Source organism: Heteronotia binoei, chromosome 8, assembly GCF_032191835.1.
Source record: "Heteronotia binoei isolate CCM8104 ecotype False Entrance Well chromosome 8, APGP_CSIRO_Hbin_v1, whole genome shotgun sequence".
Taxonomy (NCBI): domain Eukaryota; kingdom Metazoa; phylum Chordata; class Lepidosauria; order Squamata; family Gekkonidae; genus Heteronotia; species Heteronotia binoei.
The window spans coordinates 74,532,509-74,548,774 of record NC_083230.1 but is presented as its reverse complement, the minus strand read 5'-3'; the positions used below and the strand labels follow the sequence as shown (position 1 = coordinate 74,548,774).

The following is a 16,266-nucleotide window of genomic DNA, read 5'->3' as shown; positions in this document are numbered from 1 at the left end:
GGGTAGGGGTCTTCTTTTCCCGGATGGGGATGCCATGTTTCTTGGCGAAGAGGTGGTCCATGTAGCAGCAGGCGGCCCCTGAGTCCAACATGGCATGCACGAAGATCCACCGGCCGTCAGGGAGCTGCAGACGAATCGGGACCAGGAACGGGGTAGGTGGGGGATCGACGGAGCTGGAGGCCCTCAAGAAATGCCCCAGGTCAGGGGCTCCAACTAGACCTGGGGCTGGCCTTTTACCGGGCCAGCGGACCTTGCAGGGCGTTGTGCTTTGGCTGGACAGGTACTTGCAAAGTGTCCAGCTCCGCCACAATACAGGCACAGGTTGTGGGCGCGCTGACGGGTCTTCTCCTCGGGAGTCAGGCGAGGGCGGGCGACGCCCAGCTGCATGGGTTCCGCAGCGGGGGGAAGAGCCGGAGAACCTGGCGGTGGAGCAGCTGTGGGGGCTCTCGCTGGGGCGTGGCCTCCTTTCTGCTTCTGGCGGCGGCTCTGTAGCCGCCCATCAATGCGCATGCACAACCGGATCAGGTCTTGTAGGGCGGCGGGTCGGTCGCTGCGGGCCAGTTCGTCCAGGATGGCGTCAGAGAGCCCCTCCGTATACTGGTCCACCAGGGCAGCTTCATTCCAGGCCAGGTCCTGAGCCAACAACTGGAATTCAGTGGTGTAGTGGGAGACTGAGTTTTGGCCTTGTTGCAAAGTCCGTATCTTGCGGTTGGCCGTCTCAGCTCGCACGGGGTTGGCATAGGCAGCCGTGAAATGAGCCTTGAAGCGGGGGTAATCTGCTAACAACGGCGAGGATTCTAGCAGTAGGGGAGTGGCCCATTTGGCCGCTTGCCCTTTAAGCAGGCTCAAAACAAAACAGACCTTGGTTTCGTCTGTACGGAAGTCGCTCTGCCTTATCTCCATGTATAGTTCACATTGGGCAAGGAAGGCAGGGAACGCTTCCAGGCTTCCTTCAAACTTATCAGGGACACTCACCGGGCAACGGGAACGAGGCGTGGCTGCAGCCGCTAGGGCCATAGCGTTGGAAGCAGTCTGTTGCTGGAGTGTAATTACAGCCTGCGTCAGCTGTTGCACTTGGTCGAGAAGCCCCGACAGGGGGTCCACGCCTCCTGCCGCTTGGTCAGTCATGGGGGAGCCGGGTGAGTTATATGGGGTGCTGGCAAGCTGTCACGGCCCGGGTTTGCAGATAAGGAACGACGGCGGCCGACGTCTGGCAGCTGGCCAGGACTCTGTCAGCCGGCTGGGGAGGAGCGCAGGGGTGGTCGTTAAACAGTCCAATTATTTCAACACCGTAAATCAGTCCGGCCGAAGGAGAAGACAGAAAGCTTGGTCGCAGGAATGCAGGGGGTCGGAAGCCAGGGAAAACAACGCCAATTACCTAGGTCAGTCCACAAAGCTAAGTCAGAGTCCAGAAGTCCAAGGTTCAGGCCGGGTCAGGAGTCACACGGGTTCTTGCAGCAAGCAAGAGGGTGCAGAGCGTAGTCACGTCCCAGGAAGGTCGTTCGTTGCCAGCACAGTTTGCCTTGGGGTCAGGGCTACAGATATACTGTGCTGGCTTGTTAACTTGTTAGTACTCTGGGCTGAGATCTCTCCTCCCACGCATGCGTGCATCTCTCCGTCTGTTTCTGAATTCCTGTCGCCTCCTCTCACGTAACCGGCTTACAGGAGGTGGTGATTCAGGAGGGGATGCACTAGGGCCTGGTGTGGCCTGATCAGTTTCAGGTGGCTCCTGCTCGGAGTTAGCAAGGGTGGGGGCTGAGCTGGGGCCCGGTGTGGCCTGATCAGTTTCAGGTGGCTCCTGCTCTGAGTTAGCAAGGGCGGGGTCTGGGGCAGGCACGACACCTACTGTCCATTGTTCCCAAGTCCCCAAGCTCAGTCCTACAGGCTCCAATGAGCCAGGCAGGAACACCATACATTATACACATTTCCACTTACATATACAACAGAGATGAAAGCATGTCCAGGACATTTTCAGCCCGTACCCACTGCAGAAGACCCTGCTGCATGTCACTCCCACCCAATCCTCATGCTCCCTTCCTGTAATCTGGCCAACTATCCTTTTTACAGCATTCCCGTAGGTCATCCCTACCCTATCATGGGTGTCTTCAGGTGCTAGGCAATCCAACATTTTAGATAGTTCTGTGTAATATCTGAACAAGTGAAAACACTGATAGCTAATTTGGATGTACTGTAACCTCCATTTTGAGGGTGGAAGGCAGTATGGCGTAGCAATGGCTTGCTGGCATCTCTATGTTGGCAGTGCAATGACACACAATTCCCATGTTTAATTCCACTTTTCAGATTTTTCCATAAACTACCCCCCATATTTGTAGACACATAGCTCTACCTTGGGATGTTCCAGATGTAAATTACTCCATGTCACATAAAGCTTTAGTTGCTTGTTTCCTCTACTAAAGGAAAAAGACATTTTTTCTGCAGACCTGTTGATAAGCGTTAACTTTAGACCACTCATCATATAAACTGAGTGAACTCTCAGACAGTAGAATCATACCTACTGTAGATGAAAGTGGGGAGGGAATGATTAGAGATGCCAAAAGCAAGGGATAGAGTTTGTGGCTTTTCTATGCAACATTCAGAATGATACAGTATAATCACAATGATCAATTTGTACCTTAAAGTGCTTTATAGTAACTCTGGATACTTATCTTTATTAAAAAGCAGATTCCTATAAATCCTCTTGATCTAAGATTCTTGACACAAAATTATGTCTCTTTGGATTGAACCCTGACCTCATTCAGAGCCTGCAGCTGTTAAGTCCTATATCAAGAAGAATATCTGAGGAAGAGATTACTTAAGCACATGGATGTCCAGTGCCTGGTAGGTGGCCGCCTGGAGCACTACCCAGCCATAGGAGCACTTGGAGGCTGATCTCTCTTGAAGGCAGTCTCTGAGTGCCTCCGAGTGCACATGCTGCCTGCCCACCACCCCCGCTCAGTCTTCCTTCAGAAGCACAGACCCGGGAAGGCTGAGTGGGGGTGGCGCATGTACTCTCAGAGACAGGGCAGTCTCAGAGTGCCTCCAAGAGCATGGACATGGCTCACCCACAGCCCCCGCTCAGCCTTCTTGGGCAGACACAGCCATTTCAGGGCAGGAAAACCTCACAGGGATAAGGCTTAAATCCCTGCACCCTGGTCAGGGCTGCCAGATACAGATTGGGAAATACCTGGAAATTTTGAGGGTGGAGCCTGGGGAGGGCAGGGTTTGGGGAGGGGAGAGATCTCAGCAGGGTATAATATTCTGGAGGGTATAATACTTTGGAGTCCACTCTCCAAGCAGCCATTTTCTCCAGGGAACTGATCATGGTCGCCTGGAGATCAGTTGTAATAGCAAGATTTCCTGGAGGTTGGCAACTCTAGTCCCAATCCAAACTGGGCTCAAACGTGCCTGGGAGTTAAATTATGACCAAACATGGAACTCCCACAGCACATCTGTTGACAGGATTTGTGGTGGACATGTGGGAGACATGAAGAATTCGTAATGTAATTAGACCCTCAGGAACAAGCTCTCTGTTGACATACTGTGACTCATTTTCTAGTAAATGTGTTTGGGATGGTGTATCTTCCTTAACCTTAGGAAAGCAAAAAACCAAACTACAACAGCGTTTAGCATTACAAATTGCCATTTCTGCCATGATTAAGCACAGGAAAACATGTTTAGCCATTTACTCATTTTTACTAAATTCTTACAGTGACTACAACATGGTCTGTTAATGAAACATTTGGAACAAGTAGTGAGGAAATATGGAAATCTTCTCATGATTTTCAGATGAAGAAATGGAGATACAATCAAAGTGAATAACAGTATACCTCAGGCATGCAGGGGAAAAAACAAACTTTTTGTTCCAAGAGGCTCAGGTGCCAAGGCAATTACTCCATGTTCCCATGTGAAAGTCTTACATAATGGTTGGTAAATAGTAAACAGTGGTGATATAAAAATGGCATTGTATAGTTTTTGTAAACTACCAAAAGCTTAAAAGCTTACTGTAAATGCTTTTTGATGGTTTAAATATATTACAAAACAAGGATCCTAAATACATTTACATGGACATAAGAGCTATTGATTCCAGATAAATATGCCTAGGATGACAATCGAATCCATGCTTATCACTGAACATCCCATATTTCACAAAGAAGAGGTGTAAACTTATGGTCATTAACTCTCCAAGACGTCAGCATGTCTGCATGGTGATGGTTAAAAGTCCGGAGTTCTGTCAGACGTCCCAGGAGACAAGCAAAATGTTGGGGATTGTCTGTGTGATAAAGCTTGCAGAATTTTTGCAGAACTTCGAGCAGTGGCTCCTGAAGCTTTTCCACGGATTCTCGGTCCTGTATGTATTGCCGGTCTGGTTTTATATTTCAAATAACAGGAAAAAAATAATGAATGTCATTTTAAATGTATGGGTGGAGAAGCTCACAGTATTTCAAATACAGTATTCCAACTACAGTGACTTCTCATTTCACAAGCTAAACTATTTCCATGTACAGAATGGCAGAATTGTGAGCATCTGTAAAAACCTGCTGTAATATAATGTGGAAAGCAGCATCTTGTTTACAAACATGTTTCAGTTGAAAGTATGAAACATGTGCAAAGCCGTCCTAAGGAGAGTTACACCCTTCTAAAACCAATGACATCAGTATATTGGATTAACTCTGATTAGGATTGTACTAATTGTGTTTTAGTGCTACATCAACTAATATTGGAAAACACAATTGTTGAACAGAAACTTTCAGCTCTGCCCAGTGCACTGGAAATTATGTATTTGGATACCAAAATTATCCATTGTGCAAAGACATTGTGAATGTGACTTATTAAAGCTGTATATTATGAATTTTCTTTACTTACATTCTAGTTTTGGATCACACAGAAGTTGTATTTTCAGGCTTTTCACTTTGACATAAGGGTGTGTTCACAGTGGATTTTTGCTATTCTTACACAGTAAAAATCCAGTTGCAAAACGCATTATTTAATGTAGTGTGAACACACCCAAAATGTCTACATCTTTATATTTTGAAAGTTCCTTTGCTCACACAACTCTAGGAATCATGGTACTAATCCACAGACCCTTCTGTGCAATATGCTGTGTGCAAGCTGCTCTGCCCAAGGACCTGAGATTATGGCAGCATCAACTTTGACAGTGTTGGGCACCTGCTAGAAGATAGGCCTTGATCCTGGCAATCCTGCCTCCCAAGGGATTTCCAGTTGTGTTAGAAGTAATTACAACTACCTTTTCATTGTGTTTGTACATAGTAGTATGAATCTAATGCATGTTGAGTATTCCATGCAGGTTCTTCTGTAAATATTTAGAAGCCAAGTGCAAAATTCTCTTGCTGGATCAGAATTTATATGAATAGTTTATTAGTGTTCCAATAGAAAGAAAGGGTTTTTTTTCTGTAGAGATTCAGATAAAATTACAGTGCAATATTTGCTGGGCAAACTGCAAGCTTAAAAAAATCAACATCCAAATTCCTTCCTTATTCTAAGGATTAACTTTTTAAAAAGTTGATATATTTGTATGGATTGTCTGGTGCCTAATATGTTAGGACAGAAAAATAATATTTTAGTTATCAAGGAAATTATGCCTGCATAGGTGTATTGAATTACAGTGTCATCTTAGACTTACACACTTCTAAATCCATTGACAGTTATGGATTTATAAGGATGTAACTCTGTTAAGGATTGCACTGTTAATTGTGAAATGCCAAAATTATGCATAGAATGGAAAGAGTAGACAAAGAAATTTCTTTTCTTTCTCCCAAAATAGTAGAACTCAAGAGCATCCAATGAAGCTGATGGGCAGTAGATTTAGGATAGACAGAACAAAATACTTCTTTACACAACAAGGTATTAAAATGTGAAATTTGCTGCCTGGGCTGTAGTGATGGCTACAGACATAGACAGCTTTAAAAGACAATTAGACAGATTTACAGAGAATAGGTGGCTACAATGACTGAAGGAAATCTCCACATTCAGAAGCAATAAGCCTCTAAATGCCAGTGCCAGCAGGAAACATTAAGGGAAAGTCCATAGGACCTCTAGAGGAATTGGTTGGCCACTGTGTGAGACAGGATGCTGGACTAGATGGTCCACTGGTTTGATCCAGCAAGGCTCTTATTATGTTCTTATTATTTCACAGTCCTATTTCATTTATGCATTGTGTCAAAGCTACATTTTATGAAAATATATTCTGCAATGAAATTGAGGTAGCTCAAAACTCCTGCTCTTGCAGATGACTAAGTACTTTTCCTTTAATTAATAAACTGCACCAGCAATTTTAATGACATTTTCACATGCTGGTCATCAGTGTCTTATCCTTCAGTCCTTCATATGATGTATTTTCTTCCTCTTTCATTGTTCTATAGCAATTAATTGGGAAACTGAAATTACCTGGAGATAAGATAACTATTGCCGTGAGCAGAGCATATTCTTCTTGTCTCATCTTCAGCTCCCCAACACTTTTATAGAAATTGAACATGGGAGTTATATATTCTTCTGAGATACCTGTTGCAAAATATTGAGAAGTGTTTAAATAAACATAATTAAACTGTAAGTATCTCACTATATAGTCAAGTGACTGAACAGAAAGAGTGAACAGAATAGGATTATTTATGCAGCTCTTTCAATATAAAATGTGTTTTATAACCTTTATTTTGCAATCATACTAGATTAGAAGGAATAAAATGGGAAACTGCAGTTTAGAGACTGAGTTTTTTAAGTCCACTTAAACACTGCATCTAGCCTAGTGTTCTGTCTACAAGCCCAGATAGGTTCCCTACCACAACAGGTTGATAAATTCATAGTCTATCATGGGGGTGTCGAACTCATTTGTTATGAGGGCTGGATCTGACATAAATGAGACCTTGTTAGGCCAGGCCATGTGTGTTCCTATTTAAGATTAGGTAGCAGAGTTATGCCAATAAGGATTTTGTGAGTGAGTGATAGCAGAGAGATAAACTTTATAAAGGACACAGACAAACACAATTAAAGGTTTGGTGTTTTTTTTTTAAATTAAAATAAAACATGTTTAAAACATTAGCACTCAATGGTCTTAAAGGTGTTTTCTTTGTATTTCTCCCATGGGATCCAGGGAACTGGGCAAAGGCTGCTCTGGCTCTTTCCTTCCTTCCCCAGCAGGACCAGGAGGGAGGGAACCTCAGCCAACAGAAGGAAGAGAGGCTTGGCTCAGTAGCTCTACTGTGCAATTGAGAGAACTGGCAAAGTAAGCTCTGCCTCTTCCCCAAGGGAGGAGCCTCAGTTAATGGAGTAAATAGAGGTTTTGGTCTGTAGCTCCTGTGCAATTGAGCAAGCCTTGCAAAGCAAGCTGTTATGCAGAAGGAAGCAAGAGATAGAAAGAAGGAAGCAGATGACAGCCAGTTGCTCAGGGGGCTAATAGGAGCCCTCTGAAGGCCTAATTTGGCCCCTGGGCTGCATGTTTGACACCTCTGATCTATCATATTTGCCTCTCACCTTTCAGAAGAGAAAACTGAAAGGAAAGATAAAAAGGGTCAAAACCCTTGGAGACTATTTAAAACTACAATCCTAGAAGCTCAGATAAAATATATACAGCAGATTAAGAAAGGCACAAATAGGTATAGAAAAAGGCCTGCATGGTTAACAAACAAAGTAATGGGAGCCGTAGAAGGTAAGAAGGATTCCTTTAAGAGGTGGAAAGCTAAACCAAGTGTGGTTAATAAAAGGGCAACCAACAATACTTATAAACAGGACATGGGTTGATGATTCTGTTAATGTTGTTGATTGGTTTTCTTTTAATGTGTAATTTTTACAAGTATTGTTGGTTTTAATATATTTTTGTTAGCTGCCTTGTAGATCAAGAAATTGAAAGACAAGATATAAATATTTGCAGTGGCAAATAAAATGCAAGTCTGTGATCAGGCAGGCAGAAGGGATTATGAGGAGCATATGGCAAAAAATATAAAGACCAACAATAAAAATTTCTTCAAATACATTAGAAGCAGGAAACCAGGTAGGGAGGCAGTGGAGCCCTTGGATTTCAGAGAGTTTCAGAGAGTTCTGAAAGGTCGTTTTCGCACTCACCTTAATCAGCAGCGACGACCCTCTTCACCGCGCAGGATCTGCGCGGATTTCGCACTAATTGCCGCGGAGCACCCAGAAGAGCCGGAAAGTCCCGGCACTTTTGCGGCGCAAACGGAAACCGCCAAAAACCAGTTTCCGTTTGCGCCGCAAAAGCGCCGAGACTTTCCGGCTCTTCTGGGTGCTCCACAGCAATTAGTGCGAAATCTGCGCAGATCCTGCGTGGTGAAGAGGGTTGTCGCTGCTGATTAAGGTGAGTGCGAAAACGACCAAAGAGAGCATAGAAGCTCTGAGAGAGAGCAGAGAATATAAGCTGGGGAAGTTGCTGAGAATTTCTGAGTTTGTGTGACTGCTGAAAATTCTGAATTTGTGGTTGCTGGGGAACTGCTGTCTGTTTGGTTTGAGCGGGCTGAAGGTGAAGGTGATTGTTGCTGATTGATTAGGAGTGGCTATGTTCCCCACCCTCTTTGCATTATTAAGCTGAGCCTTGCCAGAGAACTAAAGGGCTCTTGGCCTGTGGCTCTTAGCTTGGGGGCTCTGTAAGGACCAGGAACCCAGATCCCTAATTTCCTTGTGCTTCCAATAAGGTAAGATGACCCTCTAGAAAGGGAGCCATATAAACAAACAGGATTTAAAGGGGACTGTATATTTTTTAAAAAGCTATCATGAAGGTAGAATGCCAGCAGGGGGGTGGGGGCTTTCCAGTGTTTTGCACTGAGTGTCACATGTATGACTATCTGCCCACAGGACAGAAGACTTGGGTGTGTGCTCGATGCAAGGAGCTCCTGGTCCTCAGGGAACGAGTTCGTACCCTTGAGGCTGAGGTGACTGACCTGGAGAAGCAGAGACAGTCAGTTAGGCACTCGGAGAAGACTCTCAGAGACGTATTAGATGAGCCCCACTTTGAACGTGGCAGCCCCATTGCTGCCAGGGAGCATGAGGGTCGAGAGGGAACAGGGCACCGTGCTGAGGATAAGGGGAATGTGCCCTCAGAAGGGACCTCTTCTTCAGTTGGTGAGCGGGTATCCTTTCGCGCTAAGGAACCATCCCCGGGCAGGGAGAGAGGAGGGGTCTTGGTAGTTGGTGATTCAATCCTTAGGCAAGTAGACAGTTGGATGGCAAAACTGCGTACTGACCATATGGTGACTTGCCTGCCTGGTGCAAAGGTCGCGGACATTACGTGCGTTGTAGATAGGCTGATAGACAGTGCTGGGGAGGAGCCAGGGGTTGTGGTACATGTTGGCACCAATGATGTGGGGAAATGCAGTCATGAGGTCCTGGAGGAAAAATTTAGGCTGCCAGGCATGACCTCCAAGGTAGCCTTCTCAGAAGTGCTACCTGTTCCACATGGAGGGCTGGAGAGACAGGCACAAATTAGAAGTCTCAATGTGTGGATGAGACAATGGTGTAAGGAGGAAAGGTTTGTTAGGCACTGGGATGCTTTCTGGAATAAGCGGGAGCTGTGCAAAAGAGACGGTCTCCACTTGTCCCCAGATGGAACCAGGCTGCTGGCACTTAAAATCAAAAAGGTGGCAGAGCAGTTTTTAAACTAAAACTTGGGGGAAAACCGACAAAAGATTAAATGTCTCTGGTTCGGGAGGACTCATCTCAAAGAGATAAAGGGTTAGCTGTTACTTTTCTACCGGGTAATGGATCAGAGTTGTCCACTGAGATGGTGACAAACAGTATGGAGTGTCTGCCAAAGTCTCGAGGCAGCAGGAGGAAGACTGCAGGCCTAACTTGCCTGGGAAATTATAGATGTTTGTATACAAATGCTAGAAGTGTTTGAAGTAAAATTGGTGAGTTGGAATGTTTAGTGTTGGGGGGAAACATAGACATTGTGGAAATTTCAGAAACTTGGTGGAATGAAAAGAATCAGTGGGACATGGTGATTCCTGGATATAAGTTATATCGGAAGAATAGGGAGGGAAGGGTTGGAGGCAGCAGGAGGAAAACTGCAGACCTAACTTGCCTGGGAAATTATAGATGTTTGTATACAAATGCTAGAAGTGTTTGAAGTAAAATTGGTGAGTTGGAATGTTTAGTGTTGGGGGAAAACATAGACATTGGGAAAATTTCAGAAACTTGGTGGAATGAGGAGAATCAGTGGGACACGGTGATTCCTGGATATAAGTTATATCGGAAGAATAGGGAGGGAAGGGTTGGAGGTGGGGTGGCTCTGTATGTCAGAGAGGGTATACAGTCCAGTAAAACCAAGGTCAAAGAATTAGATTCCCTTCTAGAAATGCTTTGGTTCGAAATAGAGGGTCCAAAAGGAAATTTAACTATGGGAGTTTGTTATCACCCACCAAATCAAAAGATGGAGGACGATTATAATATGATGGAAGGATTAAAGATAGCGGCTAAATGTAAAAACTGTGTCGTCATAGCTGATTTTAACTACCTGCAGATTGATTGGGTCAATATGTGTTCAGGTCGAGAGAAAGAGAATGAGTTTCTAGATGCTCTCAATGACTGTGCTATGCAGCAGATGGTCACAGAACCTACCAGGGGCGGGGCGATCCAGGATTTGGTCCTAAGTAATGCCCAAGACTTGGTGAGAGATGTAAAAGTAATTGCACCGCTTGGGAGCAGTGACCATAACGTTATTGATTTCACTATTTGTATAAATAGGGAGTTGCCCCAAAAGACTAGCACGACCACGTTTAACTTTAAAAGGGGTAAATTCTCTGAGATGAGGAGGCATGTGAGGAGGAAACTGAAAGGAAAGGTAAATACAGTCAAAACCCTTGGAGAAGCTTGGAGGCTATTTAAAACTACAATCCTAGAAGCTAAGATAAAATATATACCACAAGTTAGGAAAGGCACAAACAGGTATAAGAAAATGCCTGCATGGTTGACAAACTAAGTAATGGAAGCTGTAAAAGGTAAGAAGGACTCCTTTAAGCGGTGGAAAGCTAGTCCAAGTAAGATTAATAAAAGGGAACACAGGCTGTGGCAAATCAAATGCAAGACTGTGATCAGGCATGCAAAAAGGGACTATGAGGAGCAAATTGCAAAAAACATAAAGACCAACAATAAAAATTTCTTCAAGTATATTAGAAGCAGGAAACCAGCCAGGGAGGCAGTGGGGCCCTTGGATGACCAAGGGGTCAAACGATTACTGAAGGAGTATGGGGAAATGGCTGAGAAGCTGAATGCATTTTTGCCTCCGGCTTCACTGTGGAAGATGAGAAGCGTTTGCCTGCTCCAGAACCACTAATTTTGGAAGGGGTGTTGAAAGACCCGAGTGAGATTGAGGTGACAAGAGAGAAGGTCCTACAACTGTTAGACGAATTAAAAACTAAGTCACCAGGTCCAGACGGCATACATCCAAGAGTTCTGAAGGAACTCAAAGTTGAACTTGTGGATCTCCTGACAAAAATCTGTAATCTTTCATTGAAATCTGCCGCTGTTCCTGAGGACTGGGAGGTAGCAAATGTCACCCCCATCTTTAAAAAGGGTTCCAGAGGAGATCTGGGAAATTACAGGCCAGTCAGTCTGACCTCAATACCGGGAAAGTTGGTAGCAACCATTAACAAGGACAGAATGAATAGGCACATTGATGAACATGGGTTATTGAGGAAGACTCAGCATGGGTTTTGTAAGGGAAGATCTTGCCTCACTAGCCTGTTACAGTTCTTTGAGGGGGTGAACAAGCATGTGAACAAAGGGGACCCAATAGACGGTGTTTACCTTGACTTCCAGAAAGCTTTTGATAAAGTTCCTCATCAAAGGTTCCTTAGTAAGCTCGAGAGTCATAGAGTAAAAGGACAGGTCCTCTTGTGGATCAAAAACTGGCTAATTAATAGGAAGCAGAGAGTGAGTATAAATGGGCAGTCTTCACAGTGGAGGATGGTAAGCAGTGGGGTGCCGCAGGGCTCAGTACTGGGTCCCATGCTCTTTAACTTGTTCATAAATGATTTGGAGTTTGGAGTAAGCAGTGAAGTGGCGAAGTTTGCGGATGACACTAAATTGTTCAGGGTGGTGAGAACCAGAGAGGATTGTGAGGCACTCCAAAGGGAATTGTTGAGGCTGGGTGAGTGGGCATCAATGTGACAGATGAGGTTCAATGTGGTCAAGTGCAAAGTAATGCACGTTGGGGCCAAAAATCCTAGCTACAAATACAAGTTGATGGGGTGTGAACTGGCAGAGACTGATCAGGAGAGAGATCTTGGGGTCGTGGTAGATAACTCACTGAAAATGTCAAGACAGTGTACGGTTGCAATAAAAAAGACCAATGCCATGCTGGGAATTATTAGGAAGGGAACTGAAAACAAATCAGCCAGTATCCTAATGCCCCTGTATAAATCGATGGTGCGGTCTCATTTGGAATACTGTGTACAATTCTGGTCACCGCACCTCAAAAAGGATATTATAGCATTGGAAAAAGTCCAGAAAAGGGCAACTAGAATGATTAAAGGTTGAAACGCTTGGGGTCTTTAGCTTGGAGAAACATCGACTGCGGGGTGACATGATAGAGGTTTACAAGATAATGCATGGGATGGAGAAAGAAGTACTTTCCTCCCTTTCTCACAATACAAGAACTCGTGGGCTTTTGATGAAATTGCTGAGCAGTCGTGTTAAAACGGATAAAAGGAAGTACTTCTTCACCCAAAGGGTGATTAACATGTGGAATTCACTGCCACAGGAGGTGGTGGCGTCTACAAGTATAGCTAGCTTCAAGAGGGGTTTAGATAAAAATATGGAGCAGAGGTCCATCAGTGGCTATTAGCCACAGTGTGTGTGTGTGTATATATATATATATATATATAATTTTTTTGGCCACTGTGTGACACAGAGTGTTGGACTGGATGGACCATTGGCCTGATCTAACATGGCTTCTCTTATGTTCTTTTGATGACCAAGGGGTAAAAGGATTACTGAACGATGATAGGGAAATGGCTGGGAAGCTGAATGCATTTTTTCCCTCTGTCTTCACTGTAGAAGATGAGAAGTGTTCACCTACTCCAGAACTGCTGATTTTGGGAGGGATGTTGAAAGACCTGAATCAGATTGAGATTACGAGAGAGGCAGTCCTATAACTGATAGACAAAAGAGATTGGATAAATATATGGAGCAGATGTCTATCAGTGACTATAAGCATAGGGTATAGATATAACTATCTATCTGGGGCATTGATGTTCTGTATTCTTGGTGCTTGGGGGGCCAACAATGGGAGGGCTCTAGTGTCCTGGCCCCACTGGTGGGTCCCTTGATGGCACCTGGGTTGGGGGGGTTTTTGCCACTGTGTGACAGAGTATCAGACTGGATGGGCCATTGGCCTGATCCAACATGGCTTCTCTTATGTTCTTTTGTTCTCTCACCTAGAGTTCTGTAAACTGATTATATTGATCAGTACTTTGTTCTCCCTTAACTCTTAATATATTTTCTAATATTTGACTATTTTATGTCTTTGTTCCATATAAACACCAAATAATTTCAGAATACTCTCCTGAATGTGTATGTGTGTGTGCGAAATGCTGACAAATCGCAGCTGACTTATGGTGACCACGTAGGGTTTTCAAGGCCAGAGATGTTCAGAAGTGGTTTGCCTTCCTCTGCATAGCAACCCTGGAATTCCTTGGTAGTCTCCCACCAAAATACTAACCAGGGCTGACCCTGCATAGCTTCTGAACCATCAAGGTCAAGTCCTGAATATAGCTCTGTATAAATCTAACTCACCAGGTTTAAATTAAATAAAGGTAAAGGTAGTCCCCTGTGCAAGCACCAGTCGTTTTCAACTCTGGAGTGACGTTGCTTTCACAACGTTTTCACGGCAGACTTTTTACGGGGTGGTTTGCTATCGCCTTCCCCAGTCATCTACACTTTCCCCCCAGCAAGCTGGGTTCTCATTTTACCGACCTCGGAAGGATGGAAGGCTGAGTCAACCTGAGCTGGCTACCTGAACCCAGCTTCCGCTGGGATCAAACTCAGGTCATGAGCAGAGGGCTCCGACTGCAGTACTGCAGCTTTACCACTCTGCGCCATGGGCCTCTTAACTTAACTTAAATACCAATAGGTTATTTTCAGCCTACCAATGAGCAAAGATTACATAACTATTAACTGTGCAATTCCATACTGTGGCTTTTAAAGAGGGTTAGACAAATTCACAGAAATTATTAAACATGAACCTTGTCACAAGTTACAGTGAACACATGTACAATCCATGTAAAGTGTACACATGATTATTTTTTATATGTATGTTGAGTAATTCTCATGTAACTGTGAAGGAATGTACAGCTGAATGCAGTAGGCCAGGTAGGTGGCTGCCTGGGGTGCCACCTGGTCTCAGGGGCAGGTGGCAGTTTTCGTGCCATTCCTGGTGCCCCTTCCCTGCTGCTCCACTCGCCCTTGCTATCTTGCCACCTTTCTGGGCAGGGGCAGTGAAGGGGCTGAGCGGTGGCGGTGCAGTGGCAGGTGCACCACAGAAAGGGAGGGGCAGCTCTAAGTGTCCTCCAGCGCACATGCTGAGCGTCTCCCCAGCACACACACTGCCCCACCCCTGCTCACCTTCCTGGGTCTGTGCTTCAGGGCAGAGTGGTACAGAGGTGCTTGGAGCCAGCTCTCCCTTGCTGTGTGCTCTACCACCACCATGCTTGCCCTCACCCCCACCTGGGAAGGAGGCAGGGAAGGAGCTTAGCAGGGGCAATGAGAGCACTGCAGCAACTGGCAAGGGAGCGCCAGCTCTGAGCACCTCCAAGCGCACATGCCACCTCACCCCTGCTCAACCTTCCTGGTCTGAAGCACAGACGTGGGAAGGCTGAGCAGGGGAGAGGTGCTGTGTGCACTGGGAGGTTCTCAGAGTTGGCCCTCCCTTTCTGTGGCACACCTGCTGCTACCACGTTTGCCTTCCCTGCTGTCCGGGAAGGTGGTGGGGAAGGGGCTGAGCAGGGGCAGCGGGGCAGCATGGTGTTGGGTGTACTGCAGCAGGAGTGCCAGCTCTTAGCATCTCCCAGCAGACATCCCACCCCTGCTCAGCCTTAGCTAAGCAGGGGTGGTGACATGGTGCATGCGCTTGGAGCCAGTGCCCCCTTACCACCTAGGGTGCCAAAAACCCTGGTGCCGTATTGGGTGAATGTGTGATTGAAATGTGTGATTGTACTGGTCCTCAGTTTCATTTATAAAGTGCTTGCATGTTGGCTCTTTCTTATAAACAGATATATGCATGTATCCTTTTGTACCCTTAAAAGCTCACTGATTTACAAATCTTGAGCAGCAGAAGACACTTATTTCTTATTTTTTGATGCAAAGGCTAAAAGGACAGTCATATTTCACCATTGCTAGAGTGATCTTATATTTACAAGATGTATGTGTGTTCACTGTAATATTATGAACAGGGCTTTTTACGTCATTAATATCAGAATCAAGCTACAGTTCCCTTAGAGTGTTTACTGTAGGAAAAATTTTGTGCAGCACTGAACTAGTTATTTCCAAATAGTCAAAAGTTTACTAGATAATATTCTGCCATTACTTTCAACTTCCACCCACTTAGACACAGCTCCTTAAGTTTTAGAGCAAACTTCAGGCCCACAGGCCACACTTAGCCCACCCAAGGGTTTCAATCAGGCCTGAAGCAGTCCCCCTGAGGCTGCTGGCAACATTCCCAGTTCCTTTTGCCTTGTCTTTGCTGCTTCAGCTGGAAGTTTTTCTGGGCTTGCAAAACTGCAAATAAAATGTGGAATGGATTTTCCATCAAGGTCTCTGTACCCAGACAGTCTGATCTCTCTGGGCCCAGAGACCTTAACAGAAAATCCATTCTGTGTTTTCCTAGCAACTTTGTATGTGCTGCAATGTATTTCAGTGGAGTGGAGCTAAAGCAGTTTCACTTTTGCAGCATTTATGGCCAGTTGAAACTTCTTGCAAATAAAAGTAAAGGGTTGATGCTCCGAGCCAGCTTGTCTCTATTGAATGGACATGATAATATCCAAAGGGGGACATTACACTGATGAGCCATTGTCAATCTGAGTAGACATGGCAGGAGAAGCTTGCAATGCCCAGCCATTTCATATTTTTCTAGACTCAGAGCATTTTATATTTTAGTTTCTGTTGTGTTTTTTCTTGGTATTTTATTTTTAAAATTGTATTGCCAAATTTCACTATCCCCCTTTTTCATTTTAAACAAAATATTACAAGAGTTTTAAGCATGTTCACTTTCTAACATATAGCCACTTTAAGCTGTAGCTTGCTGAAGTG

General features: G+C 44.9%; 1 protein-coding gene across 2 annotated transcripts in view; it reads right to left on the bottom strand.

Annotated features, from left to right (window-relative positions):
• Nucleotides 1-3,673: 3,673 nt before the first annotated feature.
• Nucleotides 3,674-16,266, bottom strand: part of NR1H4 (nuclear receptor subfamily 1 group H member 4) — a 74,835-nt gene continuing 62,242 nt past the window's right edge. For both annotated transcript variants that reach the window (XM_060245242.1, XM_060245243.1), the window contains 2 exons: nt 6,406-6,519; nt 3,674-4,363 (listed from right to left, as the gene is read on the bottom strand). In XM_060245242.1, coding sequence (XP_060101225.1) covers nt 4,125-4,363; nt 6,406-6,519 — 353 coding nt within the window. In that variant the 3' untranslated portion in view covers nt 3,674-4,124. The remainder of the gene's footprint in view (nt 4,364-6,405; nt 6,520-16,266) is intronic.